Here is a 22334-nt window from a genome sequence, read left to right on the forward strand (position 1 = left end):
CGATACGGTTCTGTTAGCTTTCGTATTATGGAAAGCTCATGTGTATGTACGTTTTGAATCATAGAGCTTTTCAGTTGTCAGTCCGGCAGCTCTATCAACACAAAATGGCAGCTCTCGCACTGATGGTATCGAAAAGCCAAAGTCCCATCTCTACGACAGCTGATTGTAAACAAATGAAGTAGGCAAATGAAAATTACTTTTGTTTCTGCACTCGCTTGTTTGCAGCCCACTAAAATAAAGTTGAAGACAAAAAAATAAGCACAACATAAATATATGTGCTTAGTTTAATAGACAAGCAGTAAGTTTCATACATCTGTTTTTCAATTTTCAATTTTCAATTTATTTCACTTTGTCCATGGTAAAGGTTCGTCCCGTAAACATTAGCAGACCCTTCAGCCGCAAATTGCACAATATAATTCCGCTAATGATGACGGCGCTCTGCGAAGCGGCAATCTCGGATCGTAATATACTCACGTCGTATGCTCATCCAGAGCGGGATTCAGTTGAGCAGCACCTCAATCAGTGGCACGATAGAGCTGCCCAAGTTTAATAAATTTAGTTTGGATGCATATAAAATGCATTTAAATTTAACGATAGCTCAACACAGCTGGCGCTCAGTACTATCGATAGGTGCACTGCTTTGTGTGCTGTAAATCGGCATAGCTTAACTCTGAAGCGAAACAGTACACTGCTTTCTTAGCGCTATTAAAATTGTAACGGGCAAGGCTTGAAAACTGTGGTTATGTAATGAAAATAAAATATTTTTGATCAAATCGATTGTTTTTAAAAACAACATTACTAACTTATTTGTTGCTGGGCAGCTCTACTGCTTAACTTAATTGGCTGCGCTTGTCAAATGTTTTTCCATTTCCTATGTGCAATTAGTCAAGGTGAAGGCCAGGTGCGCGCCGTTTCGGCTCATTCGCGTGCAAAGCTCTAGACATAATGGTTGCCATTCTGTGCCTGCTCCCACTGCTACTTGCGGCCGCAAATGCTGAAAGTATTCACGTTGAGGAGCTGAAAAGTGTTTTGAAATTGGAGCGCGAATTGCTGTACAACTTTCGCAGCTATGTGTCAGCGCTTGAAGAGAGAGTAAACACAATGAAGGGGTAAATATAGTGAAAAACAGATTCCCTCACAGATTTGTCGAATTGAAAAAGAATTGAAAGAATCGAATTGAAATTGAAATTGAAAAGAATCGAATCGAAAAGAACCCTCAAGGTCATTGACCCCTCCTCGAGGTCATTGACCCCTCCTCAAGGTCATTGACCCCTCCTCAAGATCATTGGCTCCTCCTCAAGGTCATTGGCCCCTCCTCAAGGTCATTGACCCCTCCTCAAGGTCATTGAACCCTCCTCAAGGTCATTGACCCCTCCTCAAGGTCATTGACCCCTCCTCAAGGTCATTGACCCCTCTTCAAGGTCATTGACCCCTCCTCAAGGTCATTGACCCCTCCTCAAGGTCATTGACCCCTCCTCAAGGTCATTGACCCCTCCTCAAGGTCATTGACCCCTCCTCAAGGTCATTGACCCCTCCTCAAGGTCATTGACCCCTCCTCAAGGTCATTGACCCCTCCTCAAGGTCATTGACCCCTCTCTCTGTTCCGTTCATACATGCGTGTGGATGCGTGTTTATTATATGTGTATAAAAGAAGAGCAGAATAATTTGAATATCAGCTTGGAGGGTTTAGGGTATCGACTAGTCGAGCAGCCTCGACTAGAGCCTTCTTACTTGTTTCCTTTCTGTTTTCTTCCAACATGTTTTCTCTTCTCTTTTCTACAATTTTCTATCTTCGTCTCTTCGCTGTCTCTTATCATCTCTCTCTCCGTCCTACTCTCTCTCTCTCTCCCCTTAGCGCTATTGAGGAGTATAGTCGTCTGATAAAATACGCCGATAGACGCCCCGATTTGTATATGACGAATCCGATATTTGGCTTCCGACTGATGAATCACATCCGCTACGACTGGCGGCTGTGGCAGGCAGTGATGATGCTCTCGGTGGGCAGACAGCAGATTGAGATGCAACAGCGCCTCCTTGCGCTCGTACCCAAGGCCGAAGCGCACAGGCGGTTGGCGGAGAGTCTGCAGTCGCTGTTCAGGTTCTACAATTATGAACCCGCTGCCTTCCTGATGCACCGGAAGAAGTACTTGAGGTGAGCTCTGGTGGGGCTGCTCGGCCCACAGAATACCCTGTAATGACGACTGCCCAAACAGGTTAGGCTCATGGGACTACTATCACATGGGGCGCGAGCTGTTCGAGCTGGGCAAGTACCACGAGGCACTGGAGTGGCTGGCCGTCGCCAGAGTCAACTACACCGCATCGCCCCACAGCGAGCTGCTGGGCGCCACGGACGAGCGGATCAACTATATGCAGAGCAATACGTTGAAGAAGCTGAGCCAGCAAAGTGAGTTGGGTGGGGTTGGGATGGGGCACAGCTCGTACTCAAGTGAATTGTTGGCAGAGAGCATCAGCGAGTCGCTGGACGAGCACCTGGAGCTGCTGACGGCGGGTCGCACTCGGTCGACGCCTGTCGAGCACGCCAGCGTGCAGGAGCAGCAGTGCAGAGGGAACTACGAAAGGGATTTGCAATTGATCTGCGAGCTGAACACTGATTTCACGCCCTTCATGCAGCTGGCGCCACTGCGCATGGAGGAGCTGCTGTACGATCCCTTGGTAATGCTCTACAGGAACGGCATTAGAGAGCGCGAGATCGCGCACCTGATGAACGCCTTCGAGCGCTGTCCGCCGAGCTCGATGCTGACGCGGATTCCCGGCATGAAGATTTGCTCCATTTCGAATAATTTCAGCCCGATATCAATCGGACTGATGGAACGCCTGGTCGACATGTCGGCAGCCGAGCTGCACATGGACAAATTCTTTATGCTCGAGTATAGTCCACGTGATGCATTCAGGCTGCAGGATCTATATAAGGTGAAGTGCCAGAGCTCTAAGCATGACTACGAAACTCCTAAAAATCTCTTATTTATTTTGTACTCCAGTTCTTGGGTGTGAAAGAGAATGTTCACGGCACGGCCCTGTTTTTTGTAAGTCAGTCAGTTGTCCGCCTCCTCTTAATCCTCCCCCTTATCTATTCTCATTTGCTAGCTGAACGATATGGATATGGGTGGAGCCATTACCTTAGCTAAACATGAGCTAGCCGCCTTTCCAAGTCGCGGCGATGCTCTAGTATTCTCCTTCGAAGACGAATTTCGAATCACCTTCTGTCCCAATGTGGTGGGCAAGAGGCTGGGTAAGTCTCCGACTCTAATTGGTCATTCATCGTATTTCTCTTTTCCTTCTCCTTACTCACTTTCCCTCCCTCCCTCTACAGTTCTCATACAGTTCCTAACGCAGGACGACTAAGCCGCGCTCTTGACCAATTCTCTGCTATAAATAAATATCAATTTATTGAAACTCAATAATTCTATGTATATATGATTACTCGTGTCGTGTGGCGCCTTCTGATACTTTGAAGCATTTGCTGGAGTGAGTGAACATAGAAGTGGAGAGCTATCGATGGCACTATCGGCACTACGGATGACAGAGCACTATCGCTGTAGTACACTATCGATGTCCAACTGCCACGATAGTGCCAGCACTTTCAACTCGATGACTGTTATCGATTCTTAACTATATCGATCCTCAACTAGTATGTAATCAGCAGAAGAAGAAGAGAATTCAATTCAAAAAGTAATGCGAAAAAAATAGCAGCAGGGTTGCATAAAATATTCAAAACAATTGATAGCAAGAAAACAACGAGAGCTCTGCATAAGCTCTGCGTCTAGTGAAGTATAAGTTCACTTTTTGTCTATATTTTAGATGGAGTCAAAAACAGATATTGTCAGTTACGCAATCATAAGTTTGATATTCCAAACCCTAGTTACTCTTGAGTTACTTGAATAGTTTCAAAATGAAAATGAGTTTTTTTTTTTTTTTCAGGAAAAACGCATACGTATATTTATTTTATTTTATTTTTTTAAAGAAGAAAACTTAATTCCAATAATTAAATTAAAATTGATTTAATCACTCAATTTTACAGTTTAATATAGCCTGCACTGTAGCAAATTCATTTCACCTCCCTCCGACCAAAACTAAAAACAGTTTATAAGCAGCGCTAAAGTTCTTTACTACAATGAAAATAATGCGGCTTAGACTAGGTTGGAAACTGTCGGATGTTCTTGGCCTGGCTCTATTGGGAATGTTAATTCAGTCGATTGACTCTACACCTCCCGACAAGGTGGAAAAGCCCCTGCTAAACAAACTGCACCTGCTGAAGGTGCACAGACAGCTCCTGGACAATTTGAATCAATATGCAGATAAACTAGAGGAGAAGGTAGATACAATGAGAAGGTATTCCTTGAATGATGATTCATTTGTGGAAATTCATAGTGAGCTTAAACACTTACAGGCTAGTCCTGCAACTCGATAGTCCTTTGCTGCTGGCCAAGGACCCAGAGGCGGAGTTTTTCTTCAATCCTCTACACAGTTATTCGCTCACACGGCAAATGCACTTCGACTGGCCACAAGTGGAGAAACTCATGGAGCAGAGAGCGGGTTTGGGTGAGTTGTCCCTCAGTTATCTATGCCCGCTCTGTCCTAATTGCTATGTTTGTAGAGCAAATTGATTTTCTCAAGCAAATGCGCGATGAGTTGCCTCAACTTGAGGATGTCAAAGAGGCAGTGGCTGCTATTTACCGGGTGCAGCAAATCTACAAGCTCAAGCCAACGGATATAGCTAACGGTTTGCTCGATGGAGCTTATGTGAAGTATGTGAGCGTAGGATTATTCGAATAATTAATCACATATATGTATGTACTTCTATTTCGCAGTTCACAGCTCTCGATCTCTGACTGTTTTGAGATGGGAGCGAACTTGTTCGAGGCATCGCAGTTCACAGATGCAGCTAATTGGTTATATCTGGCTAGAGATTTGTGGGATCAGTCCCCGATTGCACCCTTTGAATTGTTAACTGTCCCACGTACTCAAATATCCTCACTCTTGGCGAGATCCATAATGGCAGCAGGTGAGTTACTTCATCACCAACAGATGCTAAACTTGACTTTCTTTATCTTCACTTAGGTGACGAGGAACTATCACGAGCTGCTCTCTTAGAGGAGCCCAGCTTGAGGGACCAGGTAGAGCAGTTGCTGTTGGATTATCGAAACTATAATGTTACCAATATTGAAGACCATCCTTACTTAGACATAATGGACAAAGAATTTATTGAGTTTTGTGGGTCGTCTTATATGCCCCAACCGACTCGACTTGTGTGTTCTTATAAGACGAAACCTTCAAAGTTTTTGTATCTAGCTCCATTTAAAATGGAACTGTTATCCGAGGATCCTTACATGGTTTTATTTCACGATGTGATCTACGAATCGGAGATAGAACATCTGAACCGTATATCTGAGCCATTCTTGCAACGCGCCACAGTTGTTGTCGAAGATGATGGAGAAGACACGTTAATAAAGTATCGAACTGCCAATGGCGCTTTCCTATATAGAGACGAAATATCGCCAAAGGATGTTCAATTGGTGGAGCGCATATTCCAGAGGATGAGAGATATGTCTGACTTGCAGATTAACGATGACGCCTTTGAATATCTGAAATATGACTTTGGGGGTCATTACGATATACATGCGGACTATTTTAATTACACCAAAGAGGAGTTCACTGACGATCGCTTTGCCACCTTTGTAATTTATGTAAGTGATGATGCTTCCACATATAAGCAACTGTTTAATCATTACTGTTACGCAGCTCAATGATGTGACTCGGGGTGGTGCTACAGTCTTTCCCGACGTGGAAATAGCGGTTCATCCGGCGAGGGGCAAAGTGATCCACTGGTACAACATGAATCCCAACTCATTCGACTATGAGGTCCGCTCTTATCATGGCGCTTGCCCCGTTCTGATCGGCCAAAAGATTGGTAAGGATATTATCACTTGAAATGGACTCTTGAATAAGGACTTTTCCTATTTTAGCGCTAGCCTACTGGATCCACGAGCAAGATCAAATGTTTGTAAAACCTTGCTTGCAGCGCCCATTGCATCGAACTTGACAATGGCTGAGAGGGAAGAGAAAATAAGAGATGGGGAGAGAGAAAGAGAGAGATAGAGAGTGACAGTGAGAGAAGGAGAAAGAGAGGCAGAAAAAGAGACCGTTAGAGAGAGGAAGAGAGGGACAGAATGATGTAGGGAGAGATAAGAAACACAAAGTAGTATTTCTATACTAATATTCTTTTTAGAGGTACAATAAGGGAGCATAACGTACTTTTTTATGTCTATCTATGACAGTTGTCATCATCAATAATATAGTACACTATATCCTGAGATTAGAGATACAATAAGGGAGCATAACGTGCCGGAGTTATTCCTTTACCTTCTTAATCATATTTGCTGTCCGCCTTTCTCTTTCTACCATTCCCTATTTCTCTTCCACTGCAGTACTCACGAAGTGCCTAGCTAAAGAGAGATATCCTGCATTATTCTATTATTCCTTTTTCTTTTGAACCTATCATCCTAATATTTGTGAAGTATTGCTTATAAAGTGTAACTTCTATTGAAGAAGTGTTTCGATTTGAAGCCGAAAATTAACAGTTGGAAGTAGTATTCCATAATATATATTTATTTTGTGTATCAATATAATATAATAAATAAAATAATATTATATAATATAATCGCTATTCACTCATGATATTTTATTCAACTTTTGTCAACTTTTGCAACATTCGGGCTAACTTTATTCGATCTAGATTGAGACTGAGCTCTGTTCAAGTTCATAAGGCAAAAGTGAAGGTCAAAGATTGTCTGATGATACAAAAACAATTTGGCTCCAAGCATTCGAATAATACTTAAAATTGAATACCTCCAAAATGAGTTTTATATCACTATCGGAAAAAAGTTGCCAAAAACTGTTCGACCACGCAAATTTTCGCATATACTTATTCAAATGAAAGAATCGATTTTCAATAATTAGATTAAGATGGATTTAATACAAATTTTCACAGTTTAACCTAACCCAAGGCATATCAAATTTATTTTACCTCCCTCCGACCAAAACTAAAAACAGTTTATAAGCAGCGTTAAAGTTCTTTACTACAATGAAAATAATGCGGCTTAGACTAGGTTGGAAACTTTCGGATGTTCTTGGCCTGGCTCTATTGGGAATGTTAATTCAGTCGATTGACTCTACACCTCCCGACAAGGTGGAAAAGCCCCTGCTAAACAAACTGCACCTGCTGAAGGTGCACAGACAGCTCCTGGACAATTTGAACCAATATGCCGATAAACTAGAGGAGAAGGTAGATACAATGAGAAGGTATTCCTGGAATGATGATTCATTTGTGGAAATTCATAGTGAGCTTAAACACTTACAGGCTAGTCCTGCAACTCGATAGTCCTTTGCTGCTGGCCAAGGACCCAGAGGCGGAGTTTTTCTTCAATCCTCTACACAGTTATTCGCTCATACGGCAAATGCACTTCGACTGGCCACAAGTGGAGAAGCTCATGGAGCAGAGAGCGGGTCTGGGTGAGTTGTCCCTCAGTTATCTATGCCCGCTCTGTGCTAATTGATATGTTTGTAGAGCAAATTGATTTTCTCAAGCAAATGCGCGTTGAGCTGCCTCAACTTGAGGATGTCAAAGAGGCAGTGGCTGCTATTCACAGGGTACAGCAAATCTACAAGCTCAAGCCAGCTGATATAGCTCACGGTTTGCTCGATGGAGCTTATGTGAAGTATGGGAACGTAGGATTAATAGAATGATTAATCACATATACATATGTACATATGTACTTCTATTTCGCAGTTCGCAGCTCTCGATCTCTGACTGCTTTGAGATGGGAGCGAACTTGTTCGAGGCATCGCAGTTCACAGATGCAGCTAATTGGCTACATCTGGCTAGATACTTGTGGGATCAGTCCCCGATTGCACCCTTTGAATTGTTAACTGTCCCACGTACTCAAATATCCTCACTCATGGCGAGATCCATAATGGCAGCAGGTCAGTTACTTCATCACCAACAGATGCTAAACTTGACTTTCTTCATCTTCACTTAGGTAACAACAAGCTAGCGCGAGCTGAACTGCTAGAAGGTTTTCATCGAAACTATACAATTACCAAAATTGAAGACCATTCTTACTTAGACATAATGGACAATGACTTTATTGAGTTTTGTGGGTCGTCTTATATGCCCCAACCGACTCGACTTGTGTGTTCTTATAAGACGAAACCTTCAAAGTTTTTGTATCTAGCCCCATTCAAAATGGAGCTGTTATCCGAGAATCCTTACATGGTCGTTTTTCACGATGTGATCTCCGACTCGGAGATACAGCATCTGAGAAATACGGCTGAGCCCTTGTTGCAGCACTCCTATGTTAAGAAAAGCATCAATGAGAGTGTTATATCAAAAGTTCGAACTGCAAAAGGCTCTTTTATGCGTGCAGATCGCCTATCCCCGGAGAGTGCTCAAGTGGTGCAACGTCTAAAGCAGAGGTTGGGCGATCTATCGGATCTAAATATAAGGAGGAAGGGCTATAACGAGATGCAGTATCTCAACTATGACTTTGGGGGTCATTATCTCCTCCATACGGACTATTTTAATATCTCCATGAACGACCGCATTGTCACCTTTTTAATTTATGTAAGTTCCATATGATGGTTCCATATGGAAACAGCTATTTAAATGTTACTTGTTGTGCAGCTCAATGATGTGACTCGGGGTGGTGGCACAATCTTTCCCCAAGTTAAACAAGTGGTTCATCCGGAGAAGGGCAAATTGATCTTGTGGTACAATATGAATTCAAATCTCGATTATGAGGTAGATAGTCTTCATGGTGCTTGTCCCGTTCTGATTGGGCGAAAAACAGGTAATGACATTATTGTCATTTTGAATACATACATTAAAGACCCTTCTCTTTGTAGCCATCGTCTATTGGATCCGCGAACACGATCAAATGTTTGTAAAGCCTTGCTTAAAGCCGCCGCAAAATCGACGTACAGAAGCGATAGAGGGAGATGGATTTTGAGATAGAGGGAGAGAGAGAGAGAGAGAGAGAGAGAGAGAGAGACAGAGACAGAAGGGAGATATATATTACTGGTTTGATATTCCATTCAAACGGTTCAAACGGTTCATAACTTGAAAGGATATGAGATAAGGCATCGCTCCATTTACAAAAAAAGAATAAAATAAAAAAAATAAAATAAAATAAAAATGGCTAATGTTGGCCTTGCCGCTACGTTTATCGAAATGGGAAAACGTAGTTTGCGCAAGATTTACTTTCTCTACTTTCTTTTGGTGTGCTTGCACTCAGCTCATTGCACCATTAAGTGGGCAATTAAATTCAATTAGCCCCGCACACACTCAACTCCTGGCAGACCATTTATCAGACTCGTGCTACTGTGCCCGCGCCTGCCCCTGCTCCTTCTTTCCTCGGACGTTCCTAATAATTTCATAGATTTATCGTTCGACTGGCATTTTGACTTTTGCCAACAAAGTTTCCGGATCTGCAAAGTTCTTGAGTTCGATTTCAATTTTGATTAGGATTTTAATTTCAATTTGGATTGATTGCAATAAAACTACCTGGATAAAGCTTTAAGTGAACTATTGAACTATTTATTATCCCGTAATTAGTGCATGAGAGACTTATCCCAATGGCTTTAGTATGTGGACATCCTTATTTAAGGATTCCTTTAAGCTCGCCTCGTTGCGATTTGTGCATTTATCTTGCTTTCACCTCGATACAAATTGAGTCACATTGAGCAAGGCAACAGACAATAGACAACAGACAACATCTGGCAATGTTGTCTCTGTCTCTCTATCTCTCTCTTTTACTCTATGCCATCCCACGAAAGGTAACTGCGGCAATTTATCAAAATTTGCAAACGGAATGAGCCTGTGGCGAATGGAAGGAGAGAGAGTGTGTGTGAGAGAGAGAGAGAGAGAGAGAGAGAGAGAGAGAGGTAGAGCACGCAGCGCAGCCAACAAAAGCAATTGGCATGCGTGTGTGCGTGATTGCATGTCTCTGTGTCTATGTGTAGGTGTATTGCTGCGACTGCCTGTGTGTGTGTGTGTATTTCTGTACTTGACTTAAATTGCTTTTTTCAATGCCAACGGCTGCAGCTTTTTGTTGTTGTTGCCCTGGCTGGCTGCCTGTCACATGTGGAGCCAAATGTCATTTCAGCAAAATCCCTCAAGTCGTTCATCTGCCTTGTCTGTTGCCGACCGTAGCTGTGTGGGTATGAGTGTGTGTGTGTGTGCGTGCGGGTGTGCGCAAGAAAACACTGTGCAAAATATGTATGTTGGCAACATTTTTCTGTGGCTGCTCAAATTGCACTGTGGCACTGTGGTTGGGCGGCCTGGGCAGCTGTTGCGGCTGCTTTTACAAGACAATGAACAGTTGTTGCTTCTGCTGCTGCAACAGCAGCAACAATAACAATGATTGTGAGTTCAAAAGGTGAGTGAGTGTCTGAGTGTGTGTGTGTGTGTGTTTGTGGCCTATTGGTTGCGACAAATGAGGTAAGGATATGTAAATATAAAATAAGGCAAAAAGATCACAATAAGGAGACTTAAATGTGCCCAGCATATGCCGTTATGTTGGCTTTCGGCTTAGCATTTCTGTGTGGTGCGCTTCCTCTTGCTTGAGTGGAAGCAGTGCACGCAAAGTGCAAAGAGAGGAGCAAATACAACTTTTATATCTCTCCCTCTCTGCCTAACTGATCGTTACGGGTGAGTGAGCAGCAACCTGCAGCAAAGCTGTGAGTCGGTTGCATGCAAACGATTGGTCGTCAAAAGCTCGATCCCGTTATCTTTGTAGGCATAGTTTAGTTTGTGAACGTCTCTTCGAGTGATCAGTTGTCCCTGTTACCCAAAGGGCGGATCATATGCAAATTGTATATCTGTCCCTCTCTCCCATGAGTGCCTGGCACCCAGCTGCAACTCAGTCTGTGAGTCTTTGCTTGCACGCGATAGGTCGTCATAAGTTCGATACCGTTGTCTGAGTAGACTGCAATGGTAGGTTAGCTTCTGCACATCTCCACAAGTCATCGGTTGTTGTTGTTGTCCCTCTTACTCATGTGCATTTACAGTCAAGTTCACATTTCAAATTGCTCTAAAAGACAATTAGTGTGCGATTTGTTGTATAGAGAATACCAAATGTATATCAAAGATAATTAAATCAGATTTACTATATAGCTGCAAAGGTCTTTGCGTAATAGCACATGTTCCCTTGTCTTCCATTTCATAACAATTTAAAACAATTGAAAGCGCTCTCAGCACAACACATATTTCAAATCGTAGAAACTCCATCAGCTTAAGCCTCTTTGAGTTCACAGATTTGTTTGACAATCATTTATTTGTATTTGTTGCGTTGCGTTGGGCTTGTTGCGCGGCTTTCAACATGAGCCGTGCCCCAGTTTACCTACTTCAACATTCAGCTCTAATAAAATGAAAATGCCAACCATTTTCACTTAAGCTGCCGTGCAATGCGATAGTCCCGGGCCGGATAACTTCTTTGGGCTGTCAGTGCTATAAAAAATTAGCAACAATTTTTCAGCATCGCATCAAATGCGTCGACTGTCAACCGCACAACGTGAAGGCAACCCTCGCCGCGGAGGGCAGGCATTCACTTATCAAGTAGCTGACTTACTTTGCCGGCTACACCTTGCCGCATGCCGCACGCCGCATGCCACATGCCTCGCACTTTGTCATCCGCCCGGCTCTGCTTAGGTAATTTGATATGCTGCGGCTTACAATCTTTTTATACTCAGTTTTTTTTTTTTGCTCATTCTCATTCTCATATTTATTTTATTCGCCACAAACGATTTACGGGCGCACCGCAATTTGTGTTTAAACAGGAATATGATGGCCGCGATTGAGATGGAGACTTGTGCTAAAGTAGCGCTAAATGAATTGTTTGCGCTACAGATTGAAATTCTAATGCCGAGACACCAAACACTTGTGGATACGTAGAGGCAGATACTCGGAGGCGGCGGAAAGGCGGGTTGCCATCCGTTGGCTTACCTTCAGCTTTGTTTTCGCTGTCGTCTGGACTGCCAAGGACTTCTTGGCCATGTCCGCGGGCTGCTGCAAAAGACACTCGGCGAAATTAATTTTCTGCAGACGCCGCTCACTCAAGCAGCTGGGCGTGGTCCGCCCGCCAAGAGCTTCACGTCGACGCCTTGAGTATATTATTATTATTTTCTTCCTCTTTTTTCGCTCTGTTTGTTGTTTTTGCGTTGGCGTTACTTTTTTTCGCTGCAGCTGCTTTAAATTGGTTTCGTGTTCGTTTCGCCCACTTGTGGCTGACTTTGACTTTTTTTCTTTTCTTGCACCTTGGCTAATTGCAATTGGACGCGCATGTTGCTGACAGCAGCGACTAAAGCAAAATCTTTCAAAAATTTAAGCGCTTTAAGTGAACGCCAGCAAAGTAGAAAAAAATTCATTTTGCTCTGGGCAGGACTCCTGGCGTTAATGGCAGTTTTATGGGCAAACGTTGCGGTCCCTTTGCAGCAGCAGCAGCAGCAGAAGCAGCGACAGCAGCTGCCAGTGCTAAATATTTTGTTACTGGTTTGGCGGGGGCCAAAAATCTAATCTATGCTAGCCACACACACACACACACACGCACGCATAGTTACTATTTTTTGCGGCACTCAGTTTTTTGCTGCATACTTTCGAGCGCAGCGCAGTTAATTGCCCCTTGAAGAATACGCCTCACTCACATTGCATACCTATTCGGACACAAAGGCATTGCGCTGGCCATGTGTGCCTTTTAATCGGTTTGACTTTGCTGCTGACCTGCGGCGCAACAACAACAACAACAATGGCAACAAGGACTACAAGGACAAACAGCGAGCTTGCGTGTGTGTGTGTGTGGCCCGCAGCAGATTGAATCCTAATCGAGGTTTTGACTTTGGTTACGTTGCGTAAACACGCAACAACCGGTGTACACACACACACACACACACATACACACGTACATGGACTTGGGCTGCTGCACTTTATTGTAGCATACTTTCAGGCTGAATGTGGCTGGCGGCTCATTTGGGGGCAATTTGTGCGCCGAGCAGCGGCTTGGGGCACATTCAACTGTCGCTGCTGTTGCTGCTGCTGTTGCTGCTGCAGCTTGCGGTTTTGGTGTGCCCTGCTCTAGCTGCTGCCGTTGCCTTTAAATGCGCTTTTAATCGCTGACTTTGTGCCTGGCGCTGGCTCAAAACTTGCCATCAATATTGAACCGGCGCGTGTCTATGCAGCTGTTGACAGCAACTGGCAACTGGCTCACGTCGATGGGCCAGGCCGTCTGCATATACCCAGCATAACTTTTGACAGCTTCAAGTTTGACACCCTCGAAAACTCTGTGGCAACTCTAGCGACACAAAAGCAAACGAAAGACTTTGTCCCGTGTCTCGTGCTCTGTGTCCCCTTTTTTGTATGCAGCAATACGCTGACTTGACTTGTCTCTGGCTCTGTGTCTCTGTTGCTGCCCTCCCTGCGACCTTCAGTACATGACGCACACACTCACACACACACACGCTGACAACTTCAAATATCACGTAAGCATTTCACTAGATGCGGGCTCTCAGCTACCTTCTTGCCCCACGTCCGCCAACAGCAGCCAGAGTTGTGCATGCATCAATTTTTGGTTATTTCTTGCCATTCTGTACTGTAGTTATATGTCTATATTTATATATGTATATCTATGCGTAGTTACATATTTTTTATTTCCTATTTTTTATTGTCAAAAATTTTGCTTTTACTTTTCGTCGTCGTCGTCGCCGTTGTCGTTGTTGTTGTTGTTGTTGTTGGCTTTGCTGCCTGTCCAGTTTGTTGAAAAGGTCAGACATTGTCAGTTAAGTGTCCATGTCGAAGAGTGTTGTTCAACATTCGAGTGCTTTTTACATTTCTCTCTCTCTCTCTCTCTCTCTCCGTTCTTCTTTTTTACTAGCTATTACTCAGTGCCAGGGCTAGCAGCAGCTTCTCAGCTGGTAACAGCTCTTGTCTTGCCTTCTGTGCGAACGACTTGGTCTGGTTAGGTGTCAATGTGCAAAGTGGAATTATGGTAAATGGTATTGGAAAACTTTTGCAGCATCTACACCAAATGGATATTAAAATATTGACAACACGGTGCTGAACGATATGGCATAGTTACTCAAGAGTCAACCACTAAAAGTATGTGCTCGTAGCTCTGCTAATTCATTTAAGTGCTCAGCTTCGAGTGGCGATTTGCTGGACTAAATGAAGGGTGCCAGTTTCCTGCAATATATGTGTAATATTTGAGTGAATAAAATGCTTTTTCTGCAATATCTATATAAAATCTGTATGAATGCAAACCATTTAAATCTATGTAACTTTGTCTACTTAAATACCTCGATTCCTATACATAAATATAGCTTTTATATAATTATAATCATATCTATATATATATAGATGTTACAGCTACATCTACCAAGCTTTGCATTGAGTGATTTTTGCCATAGATACTGATTGTTCATGCACATGCATGAACATAGAAATATGATAAGTAGGGGAACGTACGCGCTATGCACTCGACAACTAGCATAAAATAAATGACACATGTTTCAAGTGTGAACTGTCAAACTGGGCACAAATTATGACCCTGACCCTTAGCGATTGGAATACGTAGGAGGCGAGCGCTGAGCATTACAAACTCAGCGATAGAATAGCTAATAAGCCAACGCGGAGTCTTATAAACTCAGCAATAAAATAATAATAGCTAATAAACCAATGCGGAGTCTTACAAACTACGCGATAAGTTAAGAATATGTAATAGACCAATGCTGAGCCTTACACACTCAGCAATAGACGCACTAGATTTAATGGTTAAAATTATACATGAGTCTGGGTATAAAAACCCAGGCCCAGCAGAATAAACAATCAATACGAAACTAAACACCAACATAGTAAAGTGTATTCGTTCATGGTCCTTCGAGCCGGATGAAGTATTTTGAATACTTCAATTTCATCCACAAGGAAAAATGTTTGTGATTAGTACAAAGTGAAGTGCTAGTATTATAGATTTGTGCATTGGCTTTCCAACCCAAGCTGTGAGTCGAGGCACAGCAAGATCAACCTGGTGATCAAAACAAAAAAACCTCCAACGGGATAAGCCAATGGATCTACAATAAACAAACAACTGTGTCGTCAACCATCAATATTTAAAGAGAAATATGGTGGCATAATGGCAGAAATCAGAACCAATAAAGAGTTCATGAAAGTCGAAGTTGCCGACCACGCCGTAGACACAAAACAACTTTATAGTTGGGAAACGAGACCAGAAACATCAAAGCAAGAGATGTTTTCATTTGGTTGGTCGAGCCCAATAGAGAAGTTGGTAAGCCTTGTGGACGAAAGAGCTCAAAGAGTAAGGCTGCACATTGAAGAGGTGCTGGCCAACATTGAGCTCAGCAACCAGGATGAAATCGTTAGCTACAAAGATACGCTAGATTTCCTCTGGAAGAAAGTCCAGTCAACACTGAAAGATTTGGAAGTAAAATATGAAAGGCCTGCCTTCGAAATCGAGTACATAGACGAACTGGAACTCAAAGTGTACACAGTGTCGAATAAACTGGAAAGGAAAATAAGTGCACTGCAAATCGTAAAAGAAGACACTCCAAAGCGACCGAAACCGACACTTCCTCACTTTAATGGAAGTCCTAAGGCGTGGCCAACGTTCTTCGAGCAGTTCACCAAAATAATTCACAACAGAAAGGATATCAGCGACAAGACGAAACTGATATACCTCAAAATGTATCTCAAAGGAGAAGGTCAACGAGTTATAAGCCATTTCTCAATTGGAGTGGGTAACTACAATTCAGCGTGGGACTATTTATGCAAACGCTACAAACGTTATTTGCCTGTGGACATGGAACTGCTGAAGGATAACGATGAAGGCAGTATCCGCAATTGCGTGAGCACCTCTGATAACAGCGACAACGTCACAGCTGATGAGATGACCGCATATCAGGCTGCTTTGGATGCAATAGTGTTCAAAAAGTGGGATTACAACCCGCCGGCAAGCCTCCACGTGGGAGGAAATATAAATAAAGCTACTGAACAACGCAATAAGGTTCAAGTGGTAACAACAAAACCAAATATAGGTGAAGACAAGAGATCGATAAAAAAGATCTGGGCTCCACCAACTCCGACAAAGGATCCGGAGCACATAGAAGATGCGGACGAGAATAGAATTTCTGCCACAACTTCGACATCAACGTTGAGTATCACTGAAGATACATCAACAGATATCCAATTGGAAGTTCGACCAATGGATGATATTTCCACAGTTGGCAGCACGACGGAAGAGCAAACTTCTGCGGAGACTGCAAGAGCGACTGGAAGTGCAGCTGAAGAGAAAGGCGGCAATACCGACTCAAACTCTTCAGTGATGACCACAGCAGCGCCACCAACAATGGAAACTAAAGCTGCAAGTACAATTACATCAGAAAAGGAGTCAATTGGAAGTAGCAGCAACATATTAATGGAAACAACAATGACCACTACAAGCGAAACAATAGGCACAATAAGTCATCAGAATCAACAGAAGGACGTCTATCACTTGGAGGCTTTGGCCTCAGCAATAATGAAGCGATCGACAACTTCCTCAACAGATGCAATCAGCTGTATTATTGCAACAAACGATGACACCTACAAGCCGCAGAAGTTCTTTAAAGAGGCACGACTTCACTTGGCATGGGAGCCGCCACCTGAGCAAAAGACCAAGGTGATGGTGGCATACTCGGTTTATCTGGTTGTCACATTCTCTGGGCCCTGCAGAATGTTCAGGCACGAACATAAGGATTGCAAGCATGATCATTTCGTCAAGAATACTAACAATTATTAAATTTGTATTTGTCCTGAATATTATTTAGAAATCCACAGATAGCAGTTCTGGACGTTACCCACTTTGGCCCCCCGCAGAATGTTCATGCACATGCATGAACATAGAAATATGATAAGTAGGGGAACGTACGCGCTATGCACTCGACAACTAGCATAAAATAAATGACACATGTTTCAAGTGTGAACTGTCAAACTGGGCACAAATTATGACCCTGACCCTTAGCGATTGGAATACGTAGGAGGCGAGCGCTGAGCATTACAAACTCAGCGATAGAATAGCTAATAAGCCAACGCGGAGTCTTATAAACTCAGCAATAAAATAATAATAGCTAATAAACCAATGCGGAGTCTTACAAACTACGCGATAAGTTAAGAATATGTAATAGACCAATGCTGAGCCTTACACACTCAGCAATAGACGCACTAGATTTAATGGTTAAAATTATACATGAGTCTGGGTATAAAAACCCAGGCCCAGCAGAATAAACAATCAATACGAAACTAAACACCAACATAGTAAAGTGTATTCGTTCACTGATTGATCTAAGCTTAATTTCAAATTGTTTGATTGATATACGTCCACTGTAACTAACCTTAAATAGGTTGAGAAAACGAATATCCGATAGAGCCTTAGAGTAGAACTTGGATTTACCAAGCTTTAGCAGCAGCAACACTTTTGATCTCTTCAGCTATATGGTCTTCTCATTAGACTTTAGCATATTACGAAATATCAACTTTAGCTGTCTTAGATTATATAATAGTATATTGTGGTCCATCATGGTCTACATAAAGCATTTACATGAAAAAAATGGTTGCTTTAATGTGCTTTTAATGCAGTTCAACATAAGATAGTTCAGATTGAAATGCTTTAAAAAAAAAAATTCAATTCACTTAGCTTTATTTATTTATTTATTTGCATGCTGCAGTAGTTAAATATAAAACTTTATTGTCAAACTTAAAATGCTGATTTTAGAGGAAAAATCTGCTTAAGTAATAAAGCTTCAAAGTTCAATTTCACGTCAAGTTTTAATAACGAGCTTTAAGTCACCCAATTTTGCATAGTTTTAGGTGACTCTACTTTTTATCAATATCTTTTAAATAAATATGTACTTAAGTAGTTAATAACTATGAGCTTTGAGCTTGTCAAAATAGAATTTTAGTAAAAATTGCATCTTTCAATATTGAGCTTTAAATAAATATGAATTTAATCTGATCAAGTTGTATGATTTCTCGTGAGTTTAGAATAGAATGTTTGCTTGAAGTCTTACTAGAAGTCATCTATTCAAGCTCTTTAAGAGATTATAGCTTAAAGAATTGTACTCTCACAACATTGGTAAGCTTATAGCAATTTTTTTTTTTTTTTTTTTTTGAATACCAAATGGAAGACACCGTGACATAAATTACAAAATCAACAACTAACACGCAATGGGATAAAAATCAAGTTATGACCAAATCGAAAGCAACGAAGAACATATTTTGATTTATTGGCTGCTGTCGGGGCTCAACCCCAAGGTCTATGCGCTGGGCTCAGCTAGGCTGGGGCTAAGTAGACAGCTCAGAGGCCTAAACGTAGCCAAACAGGAGCAGCAACAACAACAATAACAACAACAACAGAAAACAAACAATGGACAGGCATTTGATTTGTGACTTGCGACTCTTCACGTAGCTGTGGGCGTGGGCAACTGCCCCCCATTCACACCAAGCGCCAGCAAAGCCAACACGCGCGCTTGCAAAATCAACATACAAAAAAATGGGGGAAAAAAAGAAATATGAAAATAAAAATCACGCAACAGGATATTGAAACGTCACACATATGCCACAAGTGCGAGCCGCGCACGTAGCATCGGCATCAGCTACAGCAACAGCAACAGTAACAAGGATGGAGCAGGAGCCGGGGTTGGAGTAGAGGAAATCATAAAAGTTTTGCTGCAAACAGGAGTCAGAAGCCAGGAGCCAGGACTTCATGCGGCATTAAAACTGTCAGTGGCGCAGATTGGCTGCGGTAGGTAGGTGGAAGAACACCTTCACACATGATTTATGCGCCCCAGCGGTGATGATGCAGTGCAGCATCCAGGGGCTACGCAGCGCTACCGGCGTCGAGAAATTGGCGTAAAAACTGCGCACGAATTTTGTAAACAGTTGCAGTTTGCTTACACTCTTTTTCCCTCAGAGTCAGAGTGGGAGAGACGGTGTCGGAGACGGTGTCAGAGTCCCAGCCACAACCACAGCCACAGCTGGTGGCCAATTGTCAGTCAGCGTCGCGACGGCTTGCGTGTCTGATTGGAACTTGGCGTTGCTTTCTGGCCTTTGCCTTTGCCTTCACCACTGCCAGCTCGAACGTGCCGAGAAAGTTTAAATCAAAAGCGCAAAGATGCTCACATGTACCTTGACTCAGGCACAGAGGTTGCTATAGCTATATAACTAGCTATGACTAAGTCAGGAAACCAAAACTTGAAGACTATACATATAGACATATATGTTGAATAGTAGACAAAGCTAACAGACTGATTGACTAATTGACTGAATGCTGATGCATTGCAGGGATCTAAATTCTGAGAGGTGAGAGCTTAAAAGAAATAGTTAATAGCTAAACTTCTTGTAGTAACTGAGAAAAGTATTGAAAATTTTGTTGGCAAATGAAAATTCCGAACAGATATTAAATATATGTAGATAAATTATATGCATCCTCATAATAGTCATGTATAATCTTGGGGTATATATGAAAATATAATATAATTATAGGGTTATTACTACAACACGTTCTTCTTCCTCAAGTAAGCTAAATTGCTCATTTTGGGAGTGTAAGACTAGGCGATACTTTTTAATGTGTACATAAACATAAAAGCTGATGAATTTTTAGGAAATTACATCCAATAAAAGCGTTGATATTGTTATCGATTACTGTCGTTAATCGATTATATAAATAAATGCAACAGATTCATTTTTTGAAGCAGCCAAGATTTATCATTTTAAAACAAAATTAAAATAAAATAAAATGTAATGAAATTAAAAATATTAGAAAAAATTTTAATTTATAAAATAAATAAATAAAAATAATTTAACCATAGATACAAATTTTAACACATATGTACATAATCAATCGTTACATGATTAATCTATAATTTGTTGCAGCTTTCTCGCCGTTCAATGAAGAATCTATGTTTTAGATGTCAGGTCATAGGTGCAAAGGCTTTAACATCCTAAACATCTAAAGTATTATGAAAAACAAATAGAAAAAACCAGATTGTTTCGATGCTAGAGGGTATGTTGTGATAGAGATCTGATTGTGTTCGACATAAAAATAACGCATATGAACTTCTAGCTGAATGAAGATAATCAAAATATTTTAAGAATTTTGAATCAAATGCGAAGTTATCCCAGCTACATTTTTAAAGCACAATTGTTGCTGAGTCACCTTGAAATCACCTGACATTAGACCTTAAGACTTAAGGCAGCTAAGCTGATGGCAGCATATTGTGCGCTAATCATGTTTTAACAGCAAGTTAAAGCAGCTGTCAACTCTTCGAAGCTCAAGTTAAATAAAATAAATGAAGTTGTGTCTACATTTGTGCGAACTTCTAGAATGTTTGCATAGGCTCTATTAAAGTTCTAGATAATAGATAAGGCCTTAAGGTCTTGTTAACTTTTGCTAACAATCTGTAGTCGGCGTTAAAGTGTTTTCCAGCTGAAATCTGTTAAGTTGAAACCTGAGCAGCAAATGTGGCTCAGCTTCAATGCAGTAGCTTTTACCGTTACGTTTGCGCGTATCTGTGTGTGTGTGTGTGTGTGAGTGTGTGTATGGCCTGAAAGCATATCCATTTCACGCACAAGTGCCGTAGATGTTGCCCCTGATGTTGGACCGTGTGTCAAATCCATTAACCTTCTGTTTACTTTTCTACGTCCAGCCGGAGAAAAAAAGACGAAGAAAGAAAGAAGTGAATGAAGTGTGTTTGCGTGTGTTCGAATTTGTGGTTTGCGTGTGTGAGGGTGTGTGTGTGTGAGTGGGAAATTTGATATTTTCACTAAATTGCGTTGCACACTTGAGGCCGCTCACAGCGATTGACACAGTGGCCCGCCCCCTGCCCACCGCCCACTGGACACTATAACATAAATCTTACCTAGGCGAAAGTGGTGCGAGAAATGTAGCAGTAAATGAAGCAAACCACACCGACACACACATACACACATACACCCAGCAAATGGGCATTAAGTTGACGTAAATGGTGGGCCATTACATTAACACGGCTAACTCGGAGGCTCTACCAATTAAGTGCGGCCAATTGTAATTGGTTTTTTGTTTTCGGTTTTTGGATGGGTACAAATATTTTGCAGCTATTTAGTTTTCCTCCATATACAATATAGATGTGTATGTATATGTATATAGTTATAGCCGGCAGCTGTTGTTGTTGTTTGTTTGTGTTCTAATTGAATTTTAATTACCGTTGATTTCTGTGTTTCGACCTTTTTCGAGCAACAACAAACAACATTCAATTAACAGCAAAATATGCAAATAAAAAAGTGCAAAAGTTGCACCCGCAGGCACTTGGCCTGCTCGCCTCGTCGCCTCGTCGCCTGCTAGCCTGGTCAGAGCCATTTGCAGGCAGCGAATTTACGGCTGTCCGATGCCAAAAACTTTTCGCGCACTTTACACGCTGACTTCCGCTTGCGGGCAGCAGCAACAGGAGTCGGTGAGTCCTGGCTGCTGTTGTTGTTGTTGTTTTTGCTGTTGCTGTTGCTGTTTTGGCTGCTACAAATAACCGGCATCAACTTTAATCACCTGCTTAATTAAATCAGTTTCAGTTGCGCAGGTTCTGTTCCAGTCCTCTCCTCTCGTCGTTGTCTTCCCTTGCCACCGTCTGCTGCCCTCTGCATAAATTATGCTGCATAATCACCTACAAGCATTTTGCTTAAGCTTCATTCGTTTGTCTCCCTGCAGCTTCGTCGCGCACTTTTTCGCTGTCTTTTCCTTGTTGTCCACAAAGCTCTTAAATCATTTACGTTTTTTTTTTTTTTGTTTTGCCTTTTTTGTCATTTTCTCTTCTTTTTCCCTTGAGTTGAAGTTTAATTCACTTCATGGTTTTTCTTAATTGTTTAATCTTATTAGCACATTGCATATGATCTCTTAATGAAAGCCAACCAGGTTTTTAAATATTTTTGAGTGGGGCAGTGGAATAGATGAGACATGGATTGGGTTTTCCATTATTATTAATTATATTTAGTATATACTACCGAAATTTGCTTGCTTATTACGATTTGATAATACTAATAATAATTTCTAACATATTTATCATATCAATTATTACCGGATTATGTTCTGCTCTTCACAATTTCTCCAGACAAGTCCCAAGTCTCTCGTATGCTGTTGTAAGCCACAAACTTCATTTAGCTATAATTTGAATAAATAATATAAAAAAACCTTTGTTAGCCTCATTTTGCGTGGGACCAATGTAATGTATTATTAAATCGGAAGAAGTCTTCA

The 22334-nt window shown here is 41.8% G+C and overlaps 3 protein-coding genes across 4 annotated transcripts; all 3 read left to right on the forward strand.

Annotated features, from left to right (window-relative positions):
* Window positions 1–945: 945 nt before the first annotated feature.
* Window positions 946–3422, forward strand: LOC108620676 (prolyl 4-hydroxylase subunit alpha-2). 2 transcript variants are annotated; one of them, XM_018017577.2, is made up of 7 exons: window positions 946–1109; window positions 1856–2152; window positions 2214–2404; window positions 2462–2931; window positions 3000–3044; window positions 3106–3250; window positions 3332–3422. In XM_018017577.2, the coding sequence occupies exons 1-7, from the start codon at window positions 946–948 to the stop codon at window positions 3361–3363; spliced, it is 1344 nt and encodes a 447-aa protein (XP_017873066.1). In that variant the 3' UTR covers window positions 3364–3422. The 2 variants fall into 2 exon arrangements, with proteins under 2 accessions (XP_017873066.1, XP_089319114.1); XM_089462988.1 differs by having other exon boundaries at window positions 2214–2931.
* A 549-nt stretch (window positions 3423–3971) lies between these two features.
* LOC108621472 (uncharacterized) lies at window positions 3972–9285 on the forward strand. The gene is made up of 13 exons (XM_089462344.1): window positions 3972–4350; window positions 4409–4560; window positions 4616–4766; window positions 4830–5023; window positions 5080–5705; window positions 5761–5929; window positions 7083–7320; window positions 7379–7530; window positions 7586–7736; window positions 7808–8001; window positions 8058–8641; window positions 8702–8867; window positions 8923–9285. Exons 1-13 carry the CDS (start codon window positions 4133–4135, stop codon window positions 9024–9026), a joined length of 3099 nt encoding a protein of 1032 aa, XP_089318470.1. The 5' UTR covers window positions 3972–4132; the 3' UTR covers window positions 9027–9285.
* A 5196-nt stretch (window positions 9286–14481) lies between these two features.
* On the forward strand, window positions 14482–16947 carry LOC149270587 (uncharacterized). The gene has a single exon (XM_089476303.1). It carries the CDS (start codon window positions 15195–15197, stop codon window positions 16854–16856), a length of 1662 nt encoding a protein of 553 aa, XP_089332429.1. The 5' UTR covers window positions 14482–15194; the 3' UTR covers window positions 16857–16947.
* The last annotated feature ends 5387 nt before the right edge of the window (window positions 16948–22334 follow it).

Source organism: Drosophila arizonae, chromosome 2 (assembly GCF_054131065.1).
Source record: "Drosophila arizonae isolate 15081-1271.41 chromosome 2, UAZ_ARI_1.0, whole genome shotgun sequence".
Taxonomy (NCBI): Eukaryota; Metazoa; Arthropoda; class Insecta; order Diptera; family Drosophilidae; genus Drosophila; species Drosophila arizonae.